Source organism: Branchiostoma floridae, chromosome 9, assembly GCF_000003815.2.
Source record: "Branchiostoma floridae strain S238N-H82 chromosome 9, Bfl_VNyyK, whole genome shotgun sequence".
Classification (NCBI taxonomy): Eukaryota; Metazoa; Chordata; class Leptocardii; order Amphioxiformes; family Branchiostomatidae; genus Branchiostoma; species Branchiostoma floridae.
Genome location: NC_049987.1, coordinates 9,564,930 through 9,577,399, shown reverse-complemented (window position 1 = coordinate 9,577,399; position 12,470 = coordinate 9,564,930). Strand labels below are relative to the sequence as shown.

Below are 12,470 nucleotides of genomic sequence, written 5' to 3'. Positions count from 1 at the left end.
AATCGACCTACCGGCCCCCCCGTGTAGACTATTTGACATTCAGTAGTTTCTAGCGAGGACCAATCAAATAGCTGCTGGCAGGTCACTGACATTGGGCGATAACTGCGAGCTTTTCGCACCCTTGCTTATCATGCAAATGCCGTGAACTCAAATCAAGCAGGCATTATTGTTCGTCATTTAGCACTGTGCGGGAGCTTTACTTGCTCACAAACAACTCTACATATCAGTTTAAAAAGTTTACTTTGGTGATCAAAAGGTGACGGGACTGTAGCGAGTTTTCGTGCCATTAAACTTTTTGAAATGACGGCCCTACAGTTTAGTTCCGTCTCTTTTATTACGCGCTTTGTCACTTAAGTTCTATTTTTTCGTCAACTTGAACCTCAAGGCTTCGTGGTGTAGTTGACTAGTGATTGGATTTGTAACTTTTGGACCGGAGTTCGAACCTGACGTGGTGCAATTTTTTTTAACTTTTTAAAAAAGTTTTCTTTGTTGAATATTTTACTTTTTATCACTATACGGTCGTACTTTTGTAACTGAAATGTTTCGCTTCTTGTCACTCCCCAAAAATGTTGTCACCCCCAAAAGTTGTGACTTTTAGTACGTGTCACCCTATGTTTCAGTGCTATTTCCTTGCATTCACAAAAATAACAGGACGTAGTTCTACAACTTACAACTTGTACCTTGTAACAAGGTAAAGAGACGTCTCTGACGACCCGGTGTAGTAAGTTGTCAAATATATGCGTTATGCACTCAAGTCGTGTTGTTTGCTGATTATTCAGTGCGTCCTTCTATTCTATATAACCAGCATTCAAAGGGACCAGCTCATAAAAATACATGCTGCAAACTAAAGGAAGCCCCACAAAGATGTCCTTTGTAATGTATTGACGGTATTTAACAGCTAGTAATCGACGGACAATAGGTGGGAAACATTCCTCCCTGACCCTCGCGTGCCACCGGTCTGGCGTTAATTGGTTACTCTGCATTTGAAAGAACCGGCTTCATGGGCATTGACCTCGCTAGAAATGTACTTCATAACATTTAGAGCTAGGCCCCCCCCCCCCCCCCCAAAAAAAAAAATTTCCCCCAAAAAAAAATTTGCCAAGCTTCCCAGAAACGCCGGTGAAGGAGGCTACTTATGACTATGCATTCATTCACTTCCTTGTACTAAAACCTTCCCGTGACAAGAGACGAACTCCCAGCCAATGTCTAAAATCACAAATTTAGAGCGCCCGTCATCTAAAATTTTATGTTTAACGTTTAAGTTGAATCCGTTGCCGAAGTGACTCCTCCAGGGTGTAACACAATCATGTGACAAACTAGTGATCAGGATAAATTCGCCTACTCACCTTGACATCGTCGGCACTCAGAATTTCACCTAGTAATGCCAAATCCAACTTAGCACTGCTCGACAGGCCTACGCCTACTGTATTCTTCTTTTATAGTCTGGAAGTGTTAATAGAAATCTAGGATCCAGCAGGCACTACTTGCTTGGGAATCGTAACGCGGTATTGGACCTCTGCGATAGGTACTAGTATACTATGATTGGTCGGAAGGGTCTACACTAGAGAAGGGGTGTGTTACGGGGGCGATAGATACTATAGCCTTATTATGGCTACTAGTATATTTTGAGCGTTAGGTAGTAACCAGCCGTTGTTAGTTCTTCCAGCATTAAAAGCTGAGGTGCCTTTATGAGTTTGCAAAACAAATTTTGTAGGTCAGATTATTATTTTACATAAATGTCCAATCATTTTGCCATTTTGCTTCCCACTTTCCATGACTTCTGATCGAAATGTTATCAGTACTGCTTGTGTATGTATATAAGAGGTTAATAGGGTGTCATTTCTGGGTTTCGCCCTAAGCTAATGTTTGCTTTGTGATTATACATAGACCTGTTCGTCGTTGTATACCAAGCGGGGCGCTGCCATTGTTGTATTCCGATGTTTAAAATGGTGCGTTGAGGACTTTCACGCTACTTGGCATTATTACCGTTATTAACCACTAGTACACAGAAATCATGATTGAAGTCGAAATATTGGCAACATCAGATGGCTGGCTCTGTAAATACATGTTATCAAAAATATTAACGTTAGCGGCAACGTTGACTTATAATAATATGATATAATATCACATATAGAGTACAGAAAATGAAAGACGAAATTGGAGGACTCATGCAATCTCCCATCAGTTGAAGCTGTTTTTGTTTTCAAATGTCTTAAACATCAAATGTCAGAAACAGTCACCTCAGGTGACAGGTGGGAAAGTACTGTAAATGCAGAAATATTCGCGGTGGATTAATATTCGCGGTTTTCGCGGCGGCCGCTTCACCGCGAAATTAAATCCACCGCGAATATTTCGTCTGCTGGCGCCGCCTAAGGTGCCCCTTTTCCGCTCCATGTACATACTACTACTGTCTTTGTCACTGTATAATAAAAAATTTGACATACTTACTACGGTGAAGTCTTGACTGAAGACACACATGTAATTTTGTTCATACGACCAACTGTATTACAGTACTGTACAGTATGTTCACTATGATACAAAGGTCGTACTACTGTATACTATTACGTATTGAGAGGGTAGATACGATTAGATCAGTAACAGTACGGCATTTAGCGAGGGGGGAGGGCCGGTCGCCAGGGGGGGGAGGGCCAAGCAAAAAAATAGTTTGCCAGGGGGAGGGCCTAGCAAAAAAAAAATTGACTTGGGGGGAGGGCCAAGCAAAAAAAAAAAAAATTGGTCTGCCAGCAAAATATGTCCCTTAAAATCCAAGAAATGGCGTTTCAGAGGGTCAAGATTTCAAAATTTTTCTGGACCTCTGCAAGGGATCGCCTAAGGTTGGCGCTCGGGACACAGTGGAAATGCGAAAGTGAGGGGGCGGGGCTTATGCAGGACGCCCTCGAAAAACTTTTTCACTTACAGAAATGTTATCAAACTCTAGATTAGTCTGCCAGCAAAATTTAAGCCTGTTTTATTGCCCTCAAAATGTAAGAAATGGCGTTTCAGAGCTCGAGGGTAATATTTGCAAATTTCCCTGGATCCCTTTTGACGTGACCGGCCTCGCGCCTTTGATGACCGACATCGTGATAATGTGTTTGGGGGGGATTTAATTTTGTATTTCTAAATTGAAATGCCATTAAAGTTAGCTTTGTTTGTCAGCAAAATATTTCCCTCAAACTGAAGGAAGTAGCTTTTAAGAGGGTCAAGATTTCAAAATTTTCCCGGACCTACCTTAAGTTTAACTCCTTGCGATTCTTCGTGCCTTTTGCGCCGGACATGGTGTTCGGAACGTCGTTCTCAAAAACTTGAAACCCTCGTATTTTTTTTTTCCATAGAAATGTCATCTAACCAGCAAATTTTCCCATAAAAAAGCAATGCAGGAAATCGTGGCAAAAAAGCATGGCATTTCTAAAAGATTTCCTGCAAGTCTGTGTTTCTTACGCTCCCGCCGGCGGCTAGAGAGAGAGGCGGTCACCGGTCTACCCCGCCGTGGGAAAATCAGCGTCACGCGTCGGCGCCCCCCTCCCCACTACAGATTTGGTACGTCGAATCGTGCTGTCGTTTTGGTTTTCATTTTCCCCCGATTTACCGTAAGTTATTACGACCACAGAACCAAGAAAAAGTCCAAAATATATGTAAATTGAAAGTAGTTTCCGTCAAGCCGCTCAGGCCCGCGAGCTTGCAATACGTAAATTTAGGGAGCGGGGCGCGCGCCGCTTCGTGGTGCAAATCTACTAGAAATCCAGAATGCTTTTTAGGTGTTGTTTTAATATCAAAACAATGAAATAGCTTCTATAAAGCAAATATTTATGCCTCTATGAAGCAGATATTTATCCCTCTATTGAGTAGATATTTTGAGCCATTCTGTTTTCCTTTTTTTACTAGGGGTGAGAGATCTGCTTGAACTCGATGAAAATCATGAAAAAGTATTTTTTTTTTATTATTTCTTTATTTCAGGCACTACAGGCCCATAACAATACAATCAATTAAAAACCGGGAGACATATATATACATATAAATACAGAGTGGGTAGAATTGGATGATACAAAAGATATGTACAAAAAGAAGGCATTAGTGCTTGTAGACCAGGTCGACATAGTGATGCCAATAGTTGCAGAGATTGAACAGGTCGGAGTGATGACGCAAAGCACATTTCCAAATGGGAGCGCAGTGTTTTATTGGCGTCTTGAATATATTTTTTTCAATGTTGATAGGGGGGGGGGGGGGAGGGCCAAGCAAAAAAATTTTGACTTGGGGGGAGGGCCTAGCAAAAAAATTTTTACCTGGGGGGAGGGCCTAGCAAAAAATTTTTGACCCGACCCTCTGGCGACCGGCCCTCCCCCCTCACTAAACGCCGTACGGTCCCTAACAGTGGCTCACGCAAGAACAAGTCAAAAGCATGGAAACTGTTCTATCCGTCTGTATAGGACCCTTACCGGGTAACCAGCAAGTGTTTTCCGACTGGCGGTTTGTAGAGGCGCCGGGTTTTACACGGCAGTTCGTGACTACAGTGCAGTGCTGAAAATGCATTGAATTTCGCGGGATGGCGCTACCGCGAAATTAAATCCACCGCGAAATGTCCATTTTGCCGCTACCGCGAAATTAAATCCCCGCGAAATTAAATGCATTTACAGTAACTCAGAACGTGAAGCATGCTGGGAACAGCTGATCACTTCCTGTAAAATGGCGGCCAAGAAGTAGTTTTTCAAGTCTTCTCAACACTAAAACAGCACAACTTAGCGCCAAACTACAATCTTTCCTCGCCATAAACACACAACAAGAGCAGGAGACTCTCAAGATGACTTCCGACATCAATATAACGTGCACACCTAAAGACTGGCCTCTGACGATCATCTGTAACGGCGAGGTGTATGACGAGGAAGAACCGCCACTGACGATCTACGATGCACACTTCTGGATCTACCTGGGCGTGTACGTGGCTTTGGTCATGGTGGCAGGTAAGTCACAGCAAACATTTGCTGTGGAGCGTATAAGAGAATCTTTAGAATTCTGAGATGATTTATGAATCATGGACTTGTTGATATGTATTATACGACGTAAGCTATGTTTCTCACATGCAAAATTATGATCCGCCCCCTCCAAACATTCCTGTGTTAAACACGTGGATAGAGAATAACGTTAGATATAGTTAAAACCAGTGATAACAGCATGGCGCCTTAGAGCGCTTTTTTCAATACATCAAGGATAACTTATGCTACGTTTTAGTATAAAGTTTCATTTTATCTTTTTCCCCCTCCCCACTCACATGCAGACACACCCATAATCACCCATTTGTGTGAAGAAATCTGCACATAATTGTTGGAGCTAGGGTGTGGTAGTAAGTCATCGTGTCACCAAATTTCCAAACATGTAACGTTAGCTTCATTGGTTCAACATTGTACTAAATGTTAGTAACTATTGTAAAATTTGTTTCAAATCATCTGTAAAATATCAGTGGAGGCATGCAAGGGTACCAGATCAAAATTGAAGACATAATCAGAACATGCATGCCTGACATTGACCGATGGAGTCAAGACAAAAACTGATTAAAAGTCGGGCCCTCTCCATTAACCTTGAACTTGGTGCAAAGTCAAAGTTCTGTTCTGAGGCGGTAAAGGAAGTGTGTGTCGGGGGTGGAGGGGCAAGATCAGTTTGGTATATACCATAGTGATTGTGCCATGCTGTAATTTTTGGATATAACAATCCGTGCACCATCACTACATTTTTCCCCAGGTTTGATGGCAGGGTTGACCATGGGTCTGTTGTCTCTGGACAAGAACAGCCTGAAAGTTCTGAAAGAGGGAGGGAAGCCGAGCGAGCGGAGACATGCGGCCAAGATCATCCCTATCGTGGAGAACCACCATCTGCTCCTGGTCACCCTGCTACTGTGCAATGCAGGGGCAGTGGAAGCCATGCCCATCTTCTTAGACAAGATCTCCAACCCCGTCATAGCCATTGTTGTGTCAGTTACGGCAGTGCTCGTTTTCGGAGAGTAAGTTCCCCCATCACATCTGTTTAGCTGTGAATTAAGTTATGAAAAATCTATAACATAAGTGGTAAACCGTATGTACTATTATTAATTGTTCATGATTTCTGTATACATGTAACAGATACTAGTATCTGATATAACAGAAAATGCATATAGAACAAATTACAATACTTCTGTGAGAGTGATGCATATGTAACTTTTGCTCCTTTTTTGACAGGGTGATACCACAAGCAATTTGCTCGCGGTATGGTCTTGCTATAGGAGCATTCTTTGCACCGTAAGTGTACGTCTTTTCATTCAATGCCCATTTTGAAATGCCTATGTTTTGCAGCATATAAATTTTGCTCTTGTGTTGAAATGTATTTCCAGCAATGCAATGTACAGTATTTGTGATGGGAATAACACAGTTTAAACAGGGTTCTAGCTAGGATTGTATTTTAGCGTAATGGTAATGGCAAGGTATCGAAAAACCAATTAGGGGGGTGGTGTGGAAGGGGGTTCTTGGCCTTTCCATGTTGAGATTTTGAAAGTGTAGAGTAAAACGTTGGCATGATAAGGGTACCTGTGAGGGGACTTACTGTAACTCTTTTAACATGTAATTTGAACAAATTTTTGGTCAGTTTTGAGTGGCATATCATCATTTTTCTTATTTGATTAGACTTTTCAACAACTAAATGAATAGCAAAGTACACTACACTAGTTCAAAAGTAGTGTTGTGGTCCTCATTTTATCATAGTGGTTACAAATTATAGTGTAGTGGCCCGTTACACTAAAATGCACTGGCTAGAACCCTGAGTTATGAAGCAGTTGTTCTCTTTCATCACAGTATGGTGCGTCTGCTGATCTTCCTGACATTCATCATCTCGTGGCCACTCTCCAAGTTGTTGGACTGTTTACTGGGAGAAGACCATGGTACTTTCTTCAGGAGAGCAGGTGATTACTTTTGTTTAGAAACTATGGCAGACGCCGCAATCAAACTATTTAAGCGTCATAACTATTGTTATACCCGTAAGGTAAGTTGAGAAACTAAATGTACATTGTATATGATGAATATTGATCTAAATACAATGTGAAAAATCCATGTATCATTGATATGTTTCTTTTTCGTATTCCTGTTTCAATTCACATACATTGTATAATTCAACTTGACCACCTGTCTCTCTCATAGTTTTGCATATTTCTCTGTACTTTTCTCAGCTTCTTGCACTTTTGCTTAGGGCCTTCTAGGGGGGAACCTTGGTTGGTAGGTTCCCAACTCTTATACTTATGTGTTTGTTCCTCTTCATTTCGCCAACAAATAAATAAAATTTCTCTCTTTGCGTACTTTTCTTGCTTCATAATACTTTACCCACATTTTTTCATGCATTACACTTGGGGTCAGAGCAGTTGGAAACTAGAGTTCCACGACCCCATACCTTCACCAAATTATTAACTGCACCACAGTTGTGGTGAGGTGTATGGTTTGTAACCAAGTTCTTCTCTCATGCTAGAGTTGAGGGCTCTGGTGGACATCCATGCTGAAGAAGCCAGGGAAAACGAGGAACCTCTGAATGTGGATGAGGTTCTCATTATACAGGTGGGATGCATCTTTATACTATTATTTATAACCATTATAGATAATGATCTTTTTGTCTTGCTGTTTCCTCTGAGAAGGAAATCAGTAACCTCCAACAAGGATACTGTTTTTGTCTGTGTTTGTGTGTTGGCACCTACAGCTCAAGATATGCTTTAATTTGAAGGATTTGTTTTACTTCTGGCATGAAACATGGCAATTTTGGGCACCATGCAACTTATTTTTGGCTTTGATCTCTTGGTATTCACAGATATTCAGCACATTTATCAACTATTTCTATTCGTTTTCTAAACATAAAAAAAGATGACTTTGTTAAAATCAACCTGGAATGAAAATAACTCATTTGGTCAAATTGGTGTCAAAAGATGCAATACAATGGGGTTTTCAAATAACAATGTTCTTCATGAAATTGATGTTGTCTGTTAACAGGGAGCACTCCAGATGAGAGACAAGACTGCAGGTTCAGCCCTCACACCTTTTGACAAGGTGTTCATGCTCAGTATTGATGGGAACATGGACAAGGAGACAATGGACATGGTGGGTGTAAAATGTCAAGCAAAATCATGGAATTGCAGTTGTTGATTGTGTTTGAAGGAAATCCAAATGTTCAGAAACAACTATTAACTAAATCCAACATAGATACATTGTACCATGTTAATCTTGAAAGTCTATCTGTATTAGAATAAGTCAGTCTGGATTGAACTGTAATTTTCTATGCAAAACTTTGACTTATCCAAATTTTTGTCAAGCATCACATTCCTTGCTCATTCCTTGACAAAGATTGGAGTTGGATAGTCCAAATTTAGGTATAAGTTCAATTTCTGTGTTGAAAATTACAGACTTTGATCCAGATTTGGTGCTTTTATAATCACAAGTATATAAACATAAAGATTGCATGTTTTCTTTACTCAAGTACTTTGCTTTTGGTAGCAGTTTTTTTGTGCCCAACCATAGGTCATTGATGCAGGTCATTCCAGAGTCCCTGTGTATGAAGGGGAGAAAACCAACATTGTTGGGCTCTTATTGGTCAAGAATCTGATCAAGTTAGACCCAGTAGCAGCCACGCCCATCCGGAGCATCCTGCAAGAAAACCCACGGTACTTACCAGACGTCAGGGAGGACACGCCTCTGTTCGACCTACTGAACGAATTCCAGCAAGGGAAATGTAAGCATTTATCTTTGTCTTTACTTAATTGTGACATGTGGTAGTTTTGTGTGCTTTACTCACTCCATTTCACAATCTGCTTGTAATTCACAACCCCTGTTTTAAAGTTTTTCCTTGTTGCTAAATGAACTTGGCAATCAAGAAAGCAGACCATCAGCTCCCCTTGTCCTGTGGGTTTACATTATGTATCATGATTCTGAGCCACAAAGTTGTAGGATCAAAAACAAAGTCTTGATCTCTGAGCACAATGTGTACACAACCAGAACACAGTTTTCATATGTCCCATTGATTGTGATATGAGTACCTCACTGAAAGCCAAACTTGTGTTTCCAGGTCACATGTGTGCTGTTAAAATGGTGGATTCAGCTGGTGAAGCTGGGGTAAGAAAACAAGTCTTGAGTCTTAGTAAGAAATTTGGTTACTAACAAAAGACTACAAAATATCATTGAGACAAAGTAGTATCTCATTAGTAATGTATATTAAGGTTATGTGTGTATCTGTTTGTGTGTTATATGCTTTGTAGATAATAACAGTGTAATGGTTCCTATGTTTCTATCCTACTTTTATTTCTACATGTCTTAATAGCCAATCTCGTCCCTTTTTTCTCTTTTTATGCATGCTGTATGAATGTCTGGTGCTCAGACACAGGTAGGCTTTTTTTAATGTTAAGAATGATTCCCAACATGTCAATTAATCTCCCATAATGTTTAAGGTTTGCGTTATGCAAGAAGTGATTTCAATATGACAATATCTTTTGATTTATGAAACAGATGATAAGAAATGAAGAATGAAATGTTACTTTTGATAGTGACAAAAGCAAAAGCAAAATAATGTATGTCAGAAGGGAGAATAGGTATATTGATAGAACCAAAAGAAGAAAATCGCTATGGATTTTCTCTGGTTTGACAGATAATGCAAAATGCAGAATGACACAGTATAGCTAGATATCAATGACTGTCCTAATGAAAATCCTGATCTCTGTAATCTAACAGGATCTTCTTGGTGTGATCACACTGGAGGATGTGATTGAGGAGCTGATCCAGGAAGAGATCATGGACGAGTCTGACATCAGCGCTGACGTGAACCGCAGAGTTAACCTGGCTCGGGCCAGGGCATCGCGACAGCTGTCCAGAGCCTCCCCAAGAGGGGTAAGGATGAGTATATTATGTACATGTACATGTGTGTCTGTGTCTGAATAATGTAGATGTGTGTCTATATGTGTGTACATGTGTCTGCTTCTATGGGATGACTGCATGTACAGTGAATGTGAACAACACACTACATGAAGAGTTACTCATTATAGAAAATAGGATATCTGATCTTAATTACTGGTTATCAGTCCCTGGCAGCTTTCTGAGCCTTTGAGAAACTTTTCATTAACCAATACAAATCAGGTTAGCCCCAAACAGTAGAAGCATGCGACATAAAAAATTGACAAAAACGGAGATTAACTTCCAGACATTTCGAGTGACATCCATCACTCTTCTTAAGCATCACTAGAAAGTACAATTCGATATAAGTGCATCTAACTAAAAACGGCAGCTGTCCACCATTATTAACAGCAGCTTGGTTTGGTTAAATTTCAGACAAGTGAAGCAGGTGGACGTGACTCCCCAGAAGTGGAATGCTGCTACCCCTATGGCTTTGACGAGACCACCCCCCTACTCTAGTACGAATGGTAACGGTACATTCACTGCAGATTTCTCACCCTTTTCTGTATAGGTACTGAGGGGTCATAAGGACGGTGGTGTTAGGAAGATATCAGGCACACCAAGCACACTCTAACATATGAGCACCATGTGTCTTTGCATGTGTCTATGCATTCACTGCATGGGTGTTGTTATGTGTTGTATACAAGTATCACTAACGTAATAATACTGCATGCCAAATGTACCTGTTTTCTGTATGATTATTGTTAGTGGTGAATCATATCTGGAATGCCTGTTTTTCCTTTCTTGTTACTGACACATTTTTGTTTTCTTGTTGTTGTTGCTTTTAATGGTTATATCTATATTGAGTGAGGAAAATGTGTATGCATGTTTTAATCTTCATTACTTTGGTGGTACTTTAACCCTGACATTTATTTTCTTCACTTTATTTGTAAAGTTTATTTGATATTCTCAACAGCATGGATCAGTATGTAATGTCTGATTAATATGTGGTCTTTCCCAGGCACATCCCAGGAGAAGTTTGTCAGGAGGGAGTGACTATGGAGCGACACTGACCGTAAACACAGAACCAGACGACAGCGAGTCAGCAGGTCTCATCGGGAACGAGTCTCCTATAGCTGGCTACTAATGTCATATCAAGGAAACTAAGACTTGGGAAAATTAATGCTGTGTTCCCAGTTATGTTCCTAAAAAAATTGGTCGGGTATAGGTTTTCTCTCTTTGTTTTCAGGCGAAGGGACCCAAAAATATACCCTTTGACAATGTAGAACTGAAATGCTAGTTAACCAGGAACACAATGTTTAATTTCTTAGCCCTAATCTACAAGAAGGGAACAGCAATAGCGACATTTTATTTTGCACAAAGTATTTTGTACCTGTCTGTCATCTAACTACTAGACGTAAAAGATGTCATGGCAGTTTTCTTAAGATAGGACTGTTTAAAGCTACTGGTATGCCTTTATATTTACATGACATATTCATGAAATAGAACTGTCAAAAGAATTCATATTTGAAAAATGTTGCACTAGTATTTAAGTTTAATAACACACATGCATAATGTAAGTCGATATGAACGATTCCTGTGGTGATAAACCCTGTTAGTGCCATTCACAGCACAAGATGTATTCTTTATATGTCTTACTTAACATCATGTATGTGAAGAATGATAAGATTTGGCTTAATATTTCTAAAAAAAAAGATTGGTGACAAGCAATAACTTCACATGTAATCATTGCTATGTTTTCCAGAGGGAACTGCATACATATAATCTGTAATTCATATTGATGAAATCCTAATCAAAACTGAAGCTGCAATGATAGATTTAGTAGAGAGTTTTTTGTAGTCATGTCAATGGGGCAGTGCAAATGGTGATTGTTATTCTTACTTAGCAGGGGAGTTTTGAGGGAACAGTTGGTAGAATATTATTGTAAATAGGTGGAAGTTATAGGGTATCTGTGCAAATGCAGAACTTGAAGAATTTGTAACTGGAAATTATTAAAGGGCTCATTGCTGTGAAATTATATTCATGCATAAATAAAATAAAATCAAATGGTACATGACAGTATTTTGGTGACTTATCAATATGTATGTATAAGTACATTTTTATACTAATTGTAAGATGTTGTGTCTAGTGACCAAAAATTCAAATCATAGCAAGGCTACTCTAGTTAAAGAATGATTTGGAAATATGTCAAGATTGGATCCTAATCTACTTAAGTTTTGCTGCTAATGTAGCAAGCACTGCAAAATTTAACAGAGAGCAATAAAACTTTTTGTACTAGATAACCCTACAGTGTACTATTGAGTTATTGAGTGAGAAGCACCACTAAAATACAGACACACAACAGTCATGACCATTACATGCAAACTTTAATCATACAAGCCAGATACCATTTAGAAATATAACAAACTGGTAGCCACTAGGAAGTATTCTTAGTGAGGATGAGGATCGAGACATCACAACCATAGTACATGGTACACATTGTAAAATGTCATATCCGTTCAGTTGCAACAATTTGTATAGGGTATACTTTGGAATGTTTTGCAATTCTGGTAAAGGGACAGCAATCATTACAAA

At 39.8% G+C, this 12,470-nt stretch overlaps 1 protein-coding gene and 1 long non-coding RNA gene across 3 annotated transcripts in view; both read left to right on the top strand.

Annotated features, from left to right (window-relative positions):
* LOC118423563 overlaps positions 1-12,446 on the top strand; it is a 15,729-nt gene extending 3,283 nt beyond the window's left edge. The window contains exon 3 of the long non-coding RNA XR_004832068.1: positions 12,280-12,446. This is a non-coding gene — a long non-coding RNA (uncharacterized LOC118423563). The remainder of the gene's footprint in view (positions 1-12,279) is intronic.
* On the top strand, positions 4,643-12,178 carry LOC118423558 (putative DUF21 domain-containing protein At1g03270). 2 transcript variants are annotated; one of them, XM_035831753.1, is made up of 11 exons: positions 4,643-4,955; positions 5,731-5,989; positions 6,204-6,263; positions 6,813-6,919; positions 7,477-7,562; positions 7,989-8,096; positions 8,514-8,724; positions 9,058-9,104; positions 9,717-9,872; positions 10,311-10,402; positions 10,897-12,178. In XM_035831753.1, the coding sequence occupies exons 1-10, from the start codon at positions 4,796-4,798 to the stop codon at positions 10,392-10,394; spliced, it is 1,278 nt and encodes a 425-aa protein (XP_035687646.1). In that variant the 5' UTR covers positions 4,643-4,795; the 3' UTR covers positions 10,395-10,402; positions 10,897-12,178. The 2 variants fall into 2 exon arrangements, with proteins under 2 accessions (XP_035687646.1, XP_035687645.1); XM_035831752.1 differs by lacking the exon at positions 10,311-10,402 and having other exon boundaries at positions 4,645-4,955; positions 10,897-12,170.
* Positions 12,447-12,470: the final 24 nt, after the last annotated feature.

What these genes read in the sequence shown, in the direction of transcription:
- LOC118423558 (XM_035831752.1), top strand. Translation starts at nt 4,796, where the DNA reads ATGACTTCCGACATCAATATAACGTGCACACCTAAAGACTGGCCTCTG. An exon ending in GCAGTGCTCGTTTTCGGAGA is followed by an intron (nt 5,990 to 6,203) that starts GTAAGTTCCCCC and finishes CTTTTTTGACAG; the next exon opens with GGTGATACCACAAGCAATTT. An exon ending in CCAGAGCCTCCCCAAGAGGG is followed by an intron (nt 9,873 to 10,896) that starts GTAAGGATGAGT and finishes GGTCTTTCCCAG; the next exon opens with GCACATCCCAGGAGAAGTTT.